At 49.5% G+C, this 17006-nt stretch overlaps 3 protein-coding genes across 3 annotated transcripts; 1 reads left to right on the top strand and 2 right to left on the bottom strand.

Annotated features, from left to right (window-relative positions):
- Positions 1-845: 845 nt before the first annotated feature.
- M430DRAFT_24419 (hypothetical protein) lies at positions 846-4220 on the bottom strand (the record flags this gene model as incomplete). Its single annotated transcript, XM_024865058.1, has 1 exon — positions 846-4220. The coding sequence occupies one exon, from the start codon at positions 4218-4220 to the stop codon at positions 846-848; it is 3375 nt and encodes a 1124-aa protein (XP_024725576.1).
- Positions 4221-4934: 714 nt separating this feature from the next.
- Positions 4935-6772, bottom strand: M430DRAFT_24418 (hypothetical protein; the record flags this gene model as incomplete). Its single annotated transcript, XM_024865057.1, has 2 exons — positions 4935-6143; positions 6398-6772. 2 exons carry the CDS (start codon positions 6770-6772, stop codon positions 4935-4937), a joined length of 1584 nt encoding a protein of 527 aa, XP_024725575.1.
- Positions 6773-8063: 1291 nt separating this feature from the next.
- On the top strand, positions 8064-16735 carry M430DRAFT_63237 (hypothetical protein). The gene is made up of 5 exons (XM_024869040.1): positions 8064-11007; positions 11060-11463; positions 11512-11989; positions 12041-16344; positions 16413-16735. Exons 1-5 carry the CDS (start codon positions 8349-8351, stop codon positions 16443-16445), a joined length of 7878 nt encoding a protein of 2625 aa, XP_024725574.1. The 5' UTR covers positions 8064-8348; the 3' UTR covers positions 16446-16735.
- The last annotated feature ends 271 nt before the right edge of the window (positions 16736-17006 follow it).

Raw genomic sequence — 17006 nt, 5'->3', positions numbered from 1 at the left:
CTCATTTTCTCTTTCAATTCAATTCAAATTCAATTCATGATCCTCGATTCCTCCCCCTGAATCTAAGCGACTTAAACGAAGTGGAGTCGCGAGCCCCGTCGACGGTGCGCGGGAACTTTCTCCGCTCTTTTCCCCACACTCCCCACCCGTTCCCGACCCAGTATTAATCATATTATAACTTCATGTCTCGGCGCTTTTCTCCATGGTATGGGTCATTATTTACCTACTGAGGATATCTGGATTCTCTTGAGATTCTTTTTGTTTTTAGGGTATTTAGATTTTTTACACGATGGGGAAACTAGAGAGACGCCGCATCTTGAGGGTTGAGCTGTACGAATGAAGATGGCAGGGATAGATAGGAATGGTTCCGGATGCTGTGGGTATTTGGAGAGACAACATTTTTTGTGTATTAGATATCATATGAAGAGCCAACCTCTACATGGTGGAGGTACGGTATATATGTACAGTCTTGAGAACAAAGCGAAGTAAGTAATTGGAAAAACCCAGGATAAATCATTGGCTTTACGGAGATCCCGTATTCACAATTCAGGTCAGCAGCCAATTCGTATTCGTGCATAGTAAAAGACTGCCATTTCTTTCTTCTATCTAATAATGCTTGGTTTATTCAGAAACATGTTCCGCAGCTCATGTTCATCCCTTCTCATGATATTGATACCTAACCCCCGATTCAGCCATGTTCCTCCATAACTCCACCCAAGCCCAGCCGTCAAAAGCAGAATGGGGGAAGGAAACATCGTTTGTTCCATGGATCAATTCGCTTCTCTCCAATGAAGTCGAGCCATCTCCTGATCCAATAAACCCAAACCCCATCAAAGAAACGCCCTCTAACTCTCATCACTGAATTCAGCCACCTTTCTGCGCCGGCTACTCAAATACGAGTTCACCAACCCCAGACTTCCCATCCCCCCGACATCCCTCGTCATGCTGGGACCCATCAATCCTGCACCCTCTGCTCCATAGATGTCATCTTCCTCCACACCTCCTGGATCCATGTCCTTTCCATTAACTCTCCAATCACCTGGACTTATTGGATATGTACTCCCAAACTGTTTCTCGACAGCGGCACTAAGGCCTCCTCCTGGACTCACTTTATTAGACTGCCTGACTCTCTTCGCCAAATTCACCGGAGTCCCAATGCTCTTCGGACTATTGAACGCAGTTTCTGAGCCGCTCCTGAGATTCTCTCTACCCATTCTCGGAACATTGGCTGCCGAATTTGGTGCGCCGAAAAGATTAGTTGTATTGACTGCATTCGCAGAAGACAGACCAAATTTCGGATAAGGGTTTGGTCGGAGGTGCGAGCGAAGTGGAATCGGCGGTGGGGGTGGGCTCGCTGGCCGTGCAGGTGGTGGTGGTGGAATTGATCTTCTGCCCGAGTCGATGTTCTCGGCAAGAACAAGAGCTGTTGAGGATCTATACTTCACGATGGGTTTCAGCACGGGTATGTTTTGTTGGTTTAGTTTCACATTCTGCTGCACCGTTCCCAGCGGTTGCTTCACCGGAATGGCCTTGCTCTGGTTCACCTCGGTGTCATCACCAATGATCTGCGCATTCTCTCGGACATGTCTGCTACGCAAGGACCATGTCATCACGGGAAGATCCTTGATATAGAAGGCGGCCTGAGTAGAAGCGCAGTTTGGATTTGCCTTGCCGTTTTCAAGTTTCGTGACTTCTGAACTCATCCAGTTCTGCCACTCGAATGACTCAACTGAACCTGCATAGCTCGTAGCGCGATGGCCCTTCATGTCTGGCATGATTGGACGATATATATGTCTATCAAGAATGATTGCATCTCCATTGCCGGCGTCAGCAGATGACATCTTTGGGATGTCTTCCTCGCATGAGTGCAAAGTCAAGGAACTCTTGGCGAAGGCTGGTGTCCCACCGCCTGTGCTTCTTGAATAGATGCTCTCTGAATAGGGTACACTCGGAGGCTTGTTTGCATCCTGAGTTTCAGCGCCTGCAGCAGAGCTCTCAGCTTCACTTTCTGTCAATGCACGCCGAAATGGGCTGATAGTTTTGACAGTGGCGTATTTGGTCCCACCAAAGAAGGTAGATCTTGCTTCGAGCACAATTCTCCTTTCCGGAACGATTGGCTCAATAAGGTGCGCAACCTCCTGCGGCGTCATATTCATATTCTCTGGCGCCAAATGGTTTGATGTTTTGGTGCTGGCTTCATGAGAGTGTGAAAAAGTAGCTGCATCTGAGCCGCTCCGCCCTTGCTTTAAGCCGCTGATAACTTCATTGATGGCATGTTCCTCTGGCAGTACCTTATTGCCTTGCCTACGCATTCTTGCTTCCCGGAGAGAGTCTGCTGCAAACCATTCATGTACGTGGGGACCTGTACGTCCGAAAATATCCTCAGCTCTAGCTGCGTGGGCGGAGTCAGCTGTGACCCATTGGTGGCCATGCTTGGGAGACCGGCCTGCCTCACTGCTGCACATGGGAGACGGCGGAACCGGTTTTATGGTTACCATCTTGTATTTAACGCCAGTGCCAGCAAAAGAAGCGAGACGTCGTGGCACTTCTGTGATGTTGATGTTTTCCACATCTTTTGCGGCGTTGACGTTTTCCACATGCTTTGCACTGCTAATACTTTCCACATCCTTTGAGATACTGACGCTTTCCTTCATTTTCTTTCGCAAAGCCTCGAGGCGGCGCTGAGGAGAAGTATCCTCGAGGCGTTTCATTAAATAGTGGTAGAGACTGGCGTGCTCGGGGACAGGAGTCGTCTTCGAATTGCCATCAGGCACATAACCGTCGCTCTTACCGAGCTTATGGTTTGCTGGTGTATTATTCAATGAGGACGAGGGAACATGAGCGCCATTCTCGTTGATGACAGATAGACGCTGAATATCCCTTTCGGGCTGGAGTCTGGATCCCTGGCTTGTGGTGGCATTGGTATCAGTGGTGGGCAAGTTGTCGCCACTGCGATCACTTCCTATGCTCTTAACGCTGCCAGTTTGCGATTCTATTCGCTGGCTTGAGCTTATCATATAAATAGAAGGAGGGCGAGATGCTACTTGGCAAAGAGTCGCTTCTGATTGAAGTGGAATATCTTCAAAGTTGCTGAGTCTAGCGTCCGAACCACTTGGATATTCTCGGACATGTGTCTCATAGGCATCGACTTGTTGGACCGGAATATCTAATTGTTCCTTGCTGCTACGCCCGAAAGCCCGTCTGAATCTGTCCTTGATATTCCGCCTTGCCTTGCGAGCTTTGTCCTTCAGCTTGAATTCTTTTGGTGTTGTGCCTTGGTTGGAAGAGGCGATGGGTGATCCATAGCTGTTTGTGCTGCTAGTAAGAACAAATTTCCGGGACTGCTTCTCTTGTCTTTGAACTTTCAACTTGAAGAGGAACGAAGGCTTCTCCAGAAGCCTCTGCTGATTTGTTTGATGGAGGAACCTATCCCGCGCCATCTGTATGCCCAAATCATTGCTCTCGCGACTCCCCGAAGAGTCACGTTCTCGTCTCAGCCCAAGGAAGCTCATTGACTTTGGGGTTCTCAGAGGAGCTTCGTATGAATTCATGTGCGGCGTTGCAGCGTTCAAATTACTGTCCCGGTGACCAGAGGAGGTGTTCCCTGGTCTTTCGGGGGTCCCGTTGGTATAGAAGACCTTGGGAGCTTTGAGTGGCATGAACATAGACCTGGACTTTCGGACATGGCGAGACGAAGCTGGAGAAGAGGCAACGGCATCATCCTTTCTTGAGTATGGACCATACGGGGCGAGCTCTCTCTCATTGAATCCTGCTTTCTCCCCCGCTATTCCAGCGTTGCCAAGAGATGAGCATCGACTAAGAGGGCGGAGTGCGGCGGGTCTAACAGTCGAAAAGCTGCCCCGCGGTTCAACACGAACCTCCCTATTGCTCTTAGATTGCCGTCCTTCCACGTCAGTGCAAGTCACAAACCGCACACTCTGCTGTCGCTTGACGACCCGGTCCACATTGCTTGGACCTTTGTTCTGCTGAAGCGGTGGCTGACTGTCTTGACTACTCGAAGTTATATTTTTCCGTGAAAATCCGACACCTTTGTGGCTAGCATCGGTGCTGCTTTTCTCTTGTGCTCGAGCGAAGGCTAGTGTTGCTGCGGCATGGGCATGCTGGTTGGCGACCTCAGCCTTGGTGGATTCAGGTTTGCTGTGAACAGACGAGGTTGATCTATGACAATCAGCCCCATGGGAGCTGCTCCGTTGGAGCATCTTCTCGATGCGACGACCCCGAGAGCGAAGCAGCTAATGGGAGGTTTGTAGAGTTTAATATATAAAGTAATGGGATGTGTGACGAGATGAGAGAAGTGTGGAGTGCGAAGTGAAGAGTATAGAGTATGGTGTGAAGCGCACAGAGTGCGACTTGAACTTTTGCAGACAGCAGCTGATGCCGTTTCGAATGGTGAATTCAATAGCCAAAAGCTGAGAGAGCAGGGGGAAGAGAGCAAAAGGCACGAAGACACCAGGAACTTTTGAGGTTGTCCGGAGCCGTCATTTTGGAGGAAGGCACAGATCTTACCAGATAAAAGGAAAACTGAAACCAAATAATGACGACCCGTACGAAGTGAGAAGGAGTGACCCCGGGAGGTCCTCAATCATGACCATTCTAAAGAATCGCCACTAAGCAAAACTTCTCAACAGGGTGGAACAGTGTAGTTCGAGTCGGCAATGCATCACATCACGAAGCAAGATCACGGGAGACCGAAAAGGGGTACAATTTAACTCTTGGTCTATGTATGCCCGTGACAACAGGAAAACCATGAAGATCTGAGACGCAATGAAACCTATATCCAAAATGCGTATAATGAAAATCCACCACCCAGCTCCTCCTCCATGACCTTGCTCAAACAGTAAGGCAAGGCTACATAGGACTGTGTCCTTGAGTTAAGTCAGGCTCGCAATATGCCACCAATATTAGGGTGACGTTTAGGACTCAAACTCCTCAAGCCCCTCAAAAAATTCCTTGATCTCCTCCTGGATCTTCTTGGAGAAGGTCTCGGTCTTGGACATCATGTTCTTGGCGTCCTTGGCGATCTCTCCAGAAACCATGTCGAAGTCATTCTCCATTGCCTCCTCCAACAACTCAATCGTGGTTGGCAAGTTGGTGGTGGGCTTGGAGCCCTTCTTCACGGTGTATCCACCAGCCTTGATGATGGAAGAATAGTTGGAAGATCCACCACCGTTCCATGCAAGCACGTTCTTGGTATCAGACGGGACATCAGTCAAGGCACCCTCAGTGGCGATGCTGATAATGTTCTCCTTCAACTTCTTAGGGGTGATCTCAGCGACTGCATAAGCAGAGTCGGAGGATGGCTGCAGGGAAAGGTAGTATGCCAGAAGACCAGCAATGTGGGGAGAAGCCATAGAAGTACCGGAGATGGTGTTGACAGCGTACTTGCTGCCAATCCAAGTAGAAAGGATGCTCAGACCAGGTGCGAAGATATCATTGCATGGTCCATAGTTGGAGAAGTAAGCGCGGGAGTCATCTAGAGCCGAAGCACCGACAGTGATGGCGTTCTCGGCAGCAGCTGGGGAGTAGTTGCAAGAATCGGCATTGTCATTACCGGCGGCAACAGCAAAGTGGATACCAGCGGCAACGGCGCTGTTCACAGCACGGTCGAGAGCGGGAGACTTGCCACCTCCGAGAGACATGTTGGCGGCAGAGCCCTTGAAGCCCTTCTTACCCTTCTTGACCTTCTGGGCGTGGGAGTTTGCAGCCCACTCAACGCCCTTGACGACATCCGACATGGTTCCGGAGCCGTTAGATCTGAGAACCTTGACAGCGTAGACATTGGCCTTCTTGGCTACACCATACTTCTTGCCAGCAACGGTACCAGAGCAGTGAGTTCCGTGTCCATTTCCGTCCTCGTCAGCATCGTTGACAGGGATGGTCTTGCCCCAGTGTGCTCGACCTTCGAAGTCGACGTGCTCAGTGTTGGTTCCAGTGTCGATAACATAGACATCCACACCCTCACCCGCATCAGCGGCGTAGAGGTACTTGTTGAAATCGCTGAAGGTCAGGCTATCCCGGTGGGAAATACGAGCGAGACCCCATGGAGCGTTCTTTTCCAGCTCTCCAGTGTCACCAGTGTCGCCTAGTGTGTGAACAACAGAGTCTTTCTCAACGTACTCGACCTAGAGAGAGGAATGTTAGCCACGTGCTCAAGATTACACATGCCAGTTGAAGCAGGGACAGATAAGAAGTGTCACGTGCGAAGCTTCTGTAAGCTGACTAGCTACGATAACAAGGTACTGCGCTGCTACACCTTGACGGACAGATGCTGGACAAGGGCACACGAGGGTGATCGTGATCTGCCATCAAGTTGCTGTCGAGAGAGAGATGCATTGATGACGGGGAAATCAAGGAAAAAGGGTTCAGGGCTACTTACGTCGGGATGTCTGCGGACCTTCTCGATGACCGAGTCATCGAAGTGCCCCGAGTAACCCAAGAACTCGCCAGCGATACTGTATGTGTGCTTGAGACCCTCGAAGATGTCGTTGGTAATAGGGAATTGCGATCGCTTTCGAAGCTCGGTGCGAGCGTTCTCGCTCTGGAGATGGATGTCTTGCACCCAGCTGTGGTGCTCCGATGCCAAGGCGTCGGTGACGTGCTTCTTGAACACGACGATGTAGGAGTCCGGAACGGCCTCGGCATTGGAGGACGAAAGGAGAGGAGCAGCACCTTCATGGATGGTTTCAGTGCTGAATGTTGGTGCCGCTGATGCCAGCAGCGGCAACAGCGATAAGGCGTAGAGCCCCAGCATGATGATGGGGGTTGCGGAGAGGGTGTGAAAGAAGGGGACTTGTCTGCCTGCGACTTTCGAAAGAATTAAGGAACAAACAAAGGTTGTTGAGGATAAAGAGGTGGGTGGTGAAGACAGTTGATGATGCTGTCTTCAGAGGTGGATTTGGGGGGGGGGGGATGAGGGATAGAAGAAGGGAAGAGGAAGATGGAGGAGAGAGGAGAGGAGAGATGGAGGAGGAGGCAAGTGACTGATGGCGAAAGCTCCCCAGCCGACCGAGCAACGGCTAGGCCAGATAGGGGATAGACAGACGACGTGACTGGCTGAGCCCCGGCCGGCTTTCGGGGGTGGGGCGGAGCTCTAAACGCCGCTTGGCCGCTTTGGGCATGATTTGCTGTCCTTATCGCCCGGGTGGGCTCTATCGTCACGAGCGTCAGAATGAGCGGATTACGGAGTACGTAGGTACTTGCACGCAAGTTGTCTTATTATGTGATGAACATAAGGAATCTGGCACTTGAATTGGCATCTTGGTGCCGCAATCCTTATTGCATGATCGTATAATAGAGTGGTCTACATCAGCATTCTTAGCGCGGAGAGCTCTCTTCAGAGGTTCAGAGCGGCTACGAGAGCCACCAAGAGCGACGTACCAAGGTACGGTACAGTACGGTACCCATAAGCCGCTACCTGCCGATCAGCTATCTCCGGATACCTGCTCCCAAGCGCACGTGAGCAGCTTCAATACAGGAAAGGCAAGGCAGAATTGGCATCCAGGCTGGCACCGTCCAGGACGTGAGATATCGTTCTTGTGGGCCCGGCATCATGGTTTCTCGCACTCACTGAGTCACCAGGTACCCGTAAACTACGCATGACTCGGGGCCTTGAACCCTCGAGCCCTGAGCCCCGAGCCTTGAGCCGCCCTGCTTCTTCTTCACGTTGAGTCCAATCAAGCCAAGCTGCCAAAGATACCGGTGAGAATCTCAAGTCCGAGCTCTGAAGGACCTACCTACGGTGTACGTTCATAAGTTGTTTAACACTTATAATAGTCGTGCGTCGTATCACTCATACTAGGTACCTTACCTCACTTATCGGCAGATACTCCGTGCGGTATCAAGCTGGAAGCTACCTATGATGTATGACCGACCATTGTCTGCCTTAGTGCCTTAGTGCCTGAGGCTATAATGGGTACCTAGGTTTCAACTAATCATACCTGAGGCACTCATCCCCCATTCTAGGTACCTTAGGCAGAAACAGGACCCTTCTGTTTGGAGACTCGCAGCCTCATCAGCCGGCTTGCAATAACCGTAGTCAGCAGCGCGCCATGAAAATGAAAACCAGACAAATGCAAATGCAAATCCAATAAAGAAACGAGCTGTAACTACCTACGTCCACAGTCATTTCTGCTCCCTCTGAATTTCAATTCTCCTCTGCTCTCGAGATCCTCCCAAAACATTTCCCCTCCCGCCGTCGCGGTCAGAATTCAATGACCGTCAGGCTTCCCGGTTACCTAGAATCTCCACGGCCGTGAGAGAACGGCGACATCTAATGAAGGAGGACCGGCCGACCTGATCCAACTCGGAGCCTGGGGCGGCGTGGAAGAATGTCTACGCGTTCACGGCAGCAGCGCTCATCAACCGTTGCATCGACTCCACCAGAGAGCACGAAAGCTACCGTCGAGCTACAGCTTCTTCTCGACAACCTTTCGGCCACACTCCAGAGCCCCGTAGGCAACGCTTACCCCGACCTCTCGAAGCTCATCAGTCAGGCCCAACTTGTGCGTCAGCATTTGATTGCAGCGCCCCAATCTGCCCGGGCGAAGGACGATTTCCGGCATCTCCATGGCTTCCAGATCATCATAGATACTCTCCGAGCATTCTCCGGCTTCTACCACCCGACAAAGAGGAGCAAGGAAGACAAGATACAGCTATTTGAGCTTCTGGAAATTGTACTGGGGGTTTTGGCACAAGCATTTCGGGAGCACTATGGGAACCAGAGATACTTCAAACGAAGGGTTGAGGGCGGCGGATGGGGTGCCCTAGAGCAGATCATCGCCAGCATTGGTGTTGGGGGTAGCGAATCTGATGTGTGGGGTGAAGCCCAACTCTTTGGACGACTCCTTGCTTTTGCACTGGATGACAAGAGGTTCGAATCGCTGTGTCAGAAAGTTGCTGGACTACACCCTTCCATGTTCAAAGAGCAGGGAAATGCACCACAGCAACAGAAATCTCCAAGCACAGAAGAGGCAGTCCAAAAATCACTCCGGGATAGTGAGCCTAGTCCTGCAACGAGTACTGTGGCATTGCATAGTGATGAAGATGTTATTACCGTGGTGCAATCCAGGCTCCAAGAAATACTCGGAGAGAGCGCTTTGCTATCCACTCCCGATGTGGTGCCAATCATCATTGATTTTTGGAAGACAATTCCTCGAATTCCGAACACACCTGTGAATCCTGCTGCATTAGTCGTCATCTTGACGCTATCAAAGATATCGTCAATCTCCAAGCATAATCTCGCGGCTCTGCATTCGACTGGCATTCTATCGACCCTCCTGCCGCTTGCTTTTGATTCTGACTCACCCCTGAATACCACCGAAAGGTGTTGTGTGGAAGCTCTTTGCGGATCTCTAATATCCCGCGGGGTCAACACCTTAAATGATGCCCAGTATCTTGTTTGTAACCAATCTTCCAATGCGGCTGATTTCCTTCTTCGATCCATGAAGGAATCTCACTCCCCAGCATATATTCAGTTCGACCTCTCCTTGAATGGCTTTGCATCAGTGGAGCTACCAACCCTAGGACGGTCATTCCCTCCACTTTCAACGATGCCAGGGTATACTTTTACAGCCTGGATATATGTGGATCAGTTTGATCCGAATGCTCATACAACTATTTTTGGGGCTTTTGACTCGACCCAAACTTGTTTCGTCCTTGCATATCTGGAAAGAGATACTCATAACTTCATTCTCCAGACTTCTGTGACATCCTCACGCCCTAGTGTAAGGTTCAAATCAACAGCATTCAAAGAAGGACAGTGGTATCATATTGCAATAGTCCATCGGCGACCCAAAACAATGTCGTCTAGCAAGGCATTGCTTTATGTGGACGGAGAATTCGTGGAACAAGTCAAAAGCCAGTATCCCGAACACCCACCTCTCTCCAACTCTGCCGCAGACAGCTTTTCGTCTTTCACATCACCATCGACAACCAGGACAACCCCTGTGCAAGCATTTCTGGGAACACCGCAAGATTTGTCGACACGTCTCGGTCGTGGGGTGGTGTTCTCTCGTTGGTCTCTAGCCTCAGCACATCTCTTCGAAGGTTGCCTCAGCGATGATCTAATTGCCGTATATTATCGGCTAGGGCCTCGATATAATGGGAACTTTCAAGATTGCCTTGGCTCCTTTCAGACCTACGAAGCCTCAGCAGCGTTGGGCATGCGGAACGAGTTGATTCACCCTGGCAAAGACGAGAGCTCAGACATCCTTAGTGCCATCCGCGAAAAGGCGAGCGCACTTGTTCCAGAACATCGTATCCTATTGAGTATTCTGCCTACAGCTGTCCTGGGGGAAGATGATCACGAATCACAGCTACTTCGAGGATTGGGTCGAACCGCTTCTAACAACTTGTTCCAATTGACTCATCATACCGGCACCTCCTTGGCTATCAATGCTGCAATCCCTTCAATCAATGAAGCTCTGACTCGAGCACAAGGTACTACTGTTCTGACAGGTGAACCGATTGTATTTGTTCCTCAGTCCCTTGATGATGCATTATGGCGCCTCGGAGGCTTCAGTGGCATCGCCCTGAAACTGGTAGAGAGCGCAACTACCAAGGACGCTATCGTGCGAGCTGTCGAGACTTTGTTCTACAGTATCAAAGGTAGCTGGCGTAACAGTGAGGCCATGGAGAGAGACAATGGATACGCTATACTTGGTGCTTTGCTGCGCGGGAAAATGGGCGCTGGCGTTGTTGTTGCGTCCAAGTACAATAACCCTGATGTTTCTACCTTAACCAACGATGACCGAGACAAGCTTGGCTTTCAGTTACTCAATCTGGTACTGGAGTTTCTGGGATACAATCACGAGAAACCGGAAGAATCCTTCATCATCAACCCATTGGCATATCGAATCCTGCTGGTTGACTTTGATATGTGGCGAAAGACTGCACCGGCCACCCAAAAACTATACTACAAACAGTTTGTCACCTTCGGTGTGCGCAGTAAATTCCACCAGTTCAATTCCCGAAGACTGCTTCGAATGCGTAAGAAACTAGTACCGCCGCTTTTTGCTACTCTCACGCTAACTGAGGACAGGTATTGTCAAAAGATTTATAGATGCGATGAAAGCCGAGACGTTCTCTCGTGATGTTTTTCCATATTTCATGGAGGCTTTTGAGATATTGGTGAAATGCAATATGACTGCGGAAGTATTTCGATCTCTTGCGCTGTTCATCACGTATGCCTATCATCAGACATCTGGCTCGGCCACTCGAACACCCAAAGGACAGAGCGGAACCTTACCCACACGATCAGCAACGATCTCAGGTAGCCGAAGAAAGCCGACAGTCAGCACTCTATTTGATGGGAAAGAAGCAACATCTCAGATTTTAACAAAGAGACAGTTGGGTAATAAGGTACTTGAGATGTATACGGGACTTCTCTGTGAAAAGGGTAGCACGGCGAACATTAAAAAGTTCGCCAGGACCGTTACAAACAAGGCAAGTTAACCTCCCAAAACCATCCTTGTCTTATCCTAACATCAACAGTGGCTCCTCCACCTCTTGACAGAAGATGATCCTGAAGTAGTGGTTCATGGCACTAAGATCCTTGCGCGGCTTCTCGTCACTTCTGGCTCAGGATATGTGTCGAAATTTTCTCTCAAAACGGGCGGCTTCACAATCATGCGCTTCCGCCTCAAGAGGTGGTGGGATCTTTCAACCCTGTGGCCCATCTGTTTCAGTATTTTGTTCGCCCGCGACGTTGCTGATATCAACTTTGAGAGACCTTTCGAACTGTTCAGCCTTTTAGAAACCTTCAGCAATGGTAAAGTCATATATCCCGACGTCTTGCCGGTGATTACGTCCATGCTGCAGCACGGTTTGAAGGATGTCTTGCGACATCAAGATGATCCTGATTCTCCTTTGACTGATCGAGGTAGTGGGCAAGATCAAGAGGCGAATCTGACCGTACCGATTAGCCTCCGTCCTAGGTCGATGTCCTTGACAAAGGAACTAGAATCTCGACGTAAGATATGCTTCAGGAACCTAATGGTCCTATTCTCTAACATGTAAACAGAATCAAACCAACCGAAGAAGGAGAAGCTCGGCGGACAAGCCACCGTTTTACATACAGTTATTCGTTTCCTTGCTGACTTGCATGGTAAATCTTCCGACTTCCGGGACTTTGCAGTGTCTTCGGACTATGTAAGGCTACTGCTTGCAGTCCTATTTCCAGTTGTCGTCAGTACAGACTCTGTTAGTGCAGAGACTGAGTTGAACTCTCGAGATTCGGCTCTAACATTCGAGGGTGACGATGTCATCATACGTCCCATTGCTCGCATATCAACAATGCCTACCCCCATAGTTCGAACCTCAACGGTAGAAACCGATCTGCCTCCCAGCCCGACGGCTGCTCGAGCGGTGCCTTTACGGAGGGGGTCATCATTTATTCTACTGACATCTCAACCGTCCGAATTTAGCCCATCAAATGCCAAGTTAAACATTGTAATGTCACCAAAGAAGAAGCTCGCGACGCAGAAGATCAGTAATACGCTTGTTGAAGGTTTACTTGAGCTCCTCCTCAATATCTTTGTCGATCAGGTTATGGTCCGGAAAGAATTCCCTGGCTTCGGGCTTTTCCTGAAGATCCCTCCAGGATTTCGAGAGCACCAGGCATATTTTGAGTCTTACTTACTACGCAACACAGTATCACAGCTCGAAAGTACTGTTCAGCTCGACCAGAAATCCTTATGGGAACCTAGGCTCATCCAAAATATGTCTCGATTCGTTCTACATATTGGTGAAGCTGTCTTCGAAGGCTGGTTTTTGAACGGTGCAGAACCATTGCTTGACTTCGCGGGGACATTGCTTGAATATCTGCAGCGGCCTGAGGTATCCAAAATCAAAAGCGTGCGACTTTGCAGTCAGGCTATTCTCTCCATCACACATGTCTTCTTGAGAGTAATTCTGCTTCGATTATCAGAGCTTGATCATGGTCATATCTCTGAGGATGAAGCTGTGGCTTTCATGGATAAGCTTCACTACTGGCAAACAGTGGTTCTCTCTTCCGATGTTGAAGAGGATTTTCTAAAACTCATATGCTACCAATTATATCTTAAATTGGTTGACTCACGAGAAAAGGTTCGTTTAGCTGCTGCCAATCTGTGGCGGATCTTACTCGTGCAGAAACCGGAAGAGACCTCAAAGATGCTCCAGCATACAATGCCGTCCGAGTATAGACAACTAAGTTCTGGGTTCAAGAAACTTACGGAGTTGGATAATGAGACATTCGTTGATTGGGTTGGTGAGCATCGAGTGGAGCTAGATGCTTTGTTCTTTGGCGCGATGTCTCGTACCTGGGAAGAATTTGTCCACGCTGAGAATGAGAAAACCGAAGATGCTGCCAACACACGTGTGGCCAAGCGTCGAGAAAAGCTCAGGCAGTGGCATACTGAAGATCTGAACGAAGAAGATATTCTGTTCCGCCATGATCTTGCGTCGACTGTTTGGATGAAGCAGATCTACGCCTCAGAGCATCTGAAACACCAAAGATCACAACAAGACCAGCAAGACAACTTTGTGTTCCTGGCATCTGCATTTTCAAAAATGGATCGTGAACTTCACAGACCATGCGCAGTCTTTGACAGTGGGTCAGCCACAAAATGGATGCTCGACCGCACAGAGGGTCGAAATCGTATGCGCCTACGAATGCTACCAGACCGCGCGCCTCCTTCCTATGACTACCAACCCAAACGTAGGATCACAGATGCCACATCAAATGGGGTTTCAAAACCCAACAGCAAGCCTGGATCTATTGGGACGGGAACGTCTGTATCAACTCCACCAGGCGAATTGGCACTTGATGGTACATCAGCAGAGAAGCCATACGATACCTCAGTAAATCATCCACAGACCGGATCCAGCGGATCACAGGAGAGTGTGATGGCTGAGGAAGATTTCGAGCTTGTTGATGATCCAAACGACCCCGGGGAAGGTGACGAAGCGTACGAGGACAAGAACAGAAAGGTTATGCGCAGCCTTCAACGAGGCGACCAAGTTCAACAAGTATTCAACATCTCTCGAATCATTGGGCTCGAGGCAGTTGAAGGCTTGTTGATATTGGGCAAAGACTCATTGTACCTCATTGACAACGTCTTCCAACAGTCTGATGGGGAAATCGTAAACGTTTGGCAAGCTGCGAAAGAGGAGCGAGATCCATATTTACAAATGATCTCTGGTCAAAAGACGAACGACAAGAGAACGCAGCCGGTTAGAGCCGATCAAGAATCAAGAAGCTGGAAGTGGAGTGATGTGATCAGCATCTCCAAACGCCGTTTCTTATTTCGAGATGTTGCGGTGGAGGTCTTTTTCACCGATGGACGCAGCTACCTTTTAACTGCTATTTCGCCCGCACTTAGAGATGACTTGTATAACAAGCTCGCCTCGAAGGCACCTCATTCAATTGGAAGCTCGAGCTTGCCCAATCCAGAGCATAGCTGGCGTCTTGAGGCGCTTAGAGTAGTGGAAGAGTCACCGACAACCTTCGGTTCTAAGTTCGGTAACATATTCAATCCATCAGCCTGGAACCCAGCAATGCGAAGATGGGCCAAGGGCGAGATCTCCAACTTCCATTATCTGATGCTAGTCAACACAATGGCTGGTCGGACCTTCAATGATCTTACCCAGTACCCAGTCTTTCCATGGGTCCTTGCAGACTATACCAGTGAAGAGTTGGATCTAAACAACCCTGCTTCATTTAGAGACCTCACAAAGCCCATGGGTGCACAACATATATCCCGGCAAATGGACTTTATTGAACGTTACAAGACATTTGCAGATATGACTGACCACACGCCAGCATTCCACTACGGCACTCATTACTCATCAGCTATGATTGTAACATCCTATCTCATCAGACTTCAACCCTTTGTGCAATCGTATTTGCTCCTCCAGGGAGGCAACTTCGACCACCCGGACCGACTCTTCTATTCCATAGAGAAAGCCTGGATGTCTGCTTCAAGAGACAATATGTCGGACGTACGGGAGCTTATCCCAGAGTTTTTCTACCTGCCCGAGTTTCTTACCAATAGCAATGGATATAATTTTGGAGTAAGACAGGGCAATGGTGGCGCTATCGATAATGTGCAGCTACCTCCTTGGGCCAAAGGAGACCCTAAGATCTTCATAGCAAAGCACCGAGAAGCTTTAGAAAGTCCATATGTCAGCAAGCATCTGCACCACTGGATTGATCTTGTCTTTGGATCTAAACAGCGTGGAGAGGCTGCAATCGAAGCCGTCAATGTCTTCCACCATCTCTCGTATCATGGCGCCAAAGACCTCGATAATATCGAAGATCCGGTCGAGAGGCTGGCAACAATCGGCATCATACATAATTTTGGCCAAACACCACATCAAGTTTTTACCAAACCACACCAACCCCGCGAAGAAATGCGCCATAAGATCAAGAGGCTTGACACATCGGCCGAAGGCCTCACGCTGCTTCCTTTCCCTCTCCTCGAATCCAAGGAACGCGTAGCATCACTCATCTTCTCGTCAAAACTTGATCGCCTGCTCTGCGCTACTGCATTCAAACTCAATCACCCGCCCCATTACGACAAATACCTCGAGTGGGGATTCGCGGACAACAGTGTACGTTTCTATTTCAACGAATCGAAGAAACTAGCTGGCCTCTTTGAAAATTTGCATCAAGGGCAATTATCTTGTGCCCTCTTCGCGTCGTCCCAACTGCTCATAACGGCAGGGGAGGATTGTGTGATATCTGCTCATACCGTCATTACATCGCCTTCCAAGCCTGTAGAACTGCAGCCAAGATCTTCGCTCTTTGGACATAAGACTCCAGTCACTACACTTGCAGTCAGCAAGAGTTTCAGTACGCTCCTTTCCGCCTCGAGCGATGGTACAGTCATCCTCTGGGATCTCAACCGTCTCGAGTTCGTCCGCAAATTAGCACATGGCCGACCCATAGAATGCGCCCTTATCAACGACGTCACCGGGGATATCATGCTCTGCCGCGGCCAGAAAGTTGCCTTGTACACGCTAAACGGCGAGCTCATCCTCGACCAAAACGTCTGCAGCGACCACGATGACTGGATCTCTAGCTGTGCTTTCTACGAAGGTACCGGTAACGAGTGGCTGGAAAACACGCTGGTATTTACGGGCCAACGCAGGGGCGTGGTGAACGTCTGGAAGAAGGTTGTGGGACCGGGCAAAGAGGGCTGGAAGTTGGAATTGGTGAAACGCCTGGATCATGTGGATTCAAGGAGGAGAGGCGGCGACGATGAAAGAAATACCGAAGCGGCGATTACATGCATTACGCCTATGCCGCAGTGCGTGTATACGGGTGATGAGGATGGGCGAGTCGTAAGATACCCCTTTCGTCATATGTCTTGACAAACTGCGCGAAAAATGATGCTGACTTAAAGAAATAGTATGAATGGGATTTGATCCAACGTGAGAGATGAAAAATAGACGAGTAGCTCGCTGCTCAGGGGGTTAGGCGTTCTCGGATGCTCCTATATATACCTTATATACATGGTGAACGGCGTTATGAGCTCATGGTGCCTCATGCTGCTGTGCTGGTATCATAGCACGGACTGGGTATAGGCATCAAGCAGGGCGGCGGTGTAAAAACATGTATTTAAGACACTGGCGTTGAAAATTCATTACAGATGCATCGTTTGATCTAGGACCTCGAAACCGAGAATTTGGAGGTTGTGAGTCGTGGTGCCCTTTGAGCAGTTGGAGAAGAGGTTACATCCCGATTCCTATCCAGAAATGAACGTGACATCGAGAGCGTTACTTCCCGAAAGTAGCTTGAGGGAGCAGTGCCCCTTTCAGGGGTTAGGGTATCTTGGCTGAATCGAATAGATTCACGTAATTCCAGGCATTTTAGGTTGGTAGTCCTAAGCGATTACGCTGTAACATCGAGGGCGTGGTTAAGGTACGAGGATTAGTTATGTTAGGACTCATTACCTTACTGACCAGCTTGAAAGAATCACGGATTCGTAGTATCGGCAGACGAA

This window comes from Amorphotheca resinae (genome assembly GCF_003019875.1).
Source record: "Amorphotheca resinae ATCC 22711 unplaced genomic scaffold M430scaffold_1, whole genome shotgun sequence".
Classification (NCBI taxonomy): Eukaryota; Fungi; Ascomycota; class Leotiomycetes; order Helotiales; family Amorphothecaceae; genus Amorphotheca; species Amorphotheca resinae.
Note: the sequence above shows the minus strand (reverse complement) of the source record. Positions and strands in the feature narration are given on the sequence as shown.

Bases quoted from the DNA above. Each gene is read 5' to 3' on its own strand.
- M430DRAFT_63237 (XM_024869040.1), top strand. From the start codon at position 8,349: ATGTCTACGCGTTCACGGCAGCAGCGCTCATCAACCGTTGCATCGACT. The intron at 11,990-12,040 runs GTAAGATATGCT...ACATGTAAACAG, and splicing joins AAAGGAACTAGAATCTCGAC to AATCAAACCAACCGAAGAAG. The intron at 16,345-16,412 runs GTAAGATACCCC...TTAAAGAAATAG, and splicing joins GTGATGAGGATGGGCGAGTC to TATGAATGGGATTTGATCCA.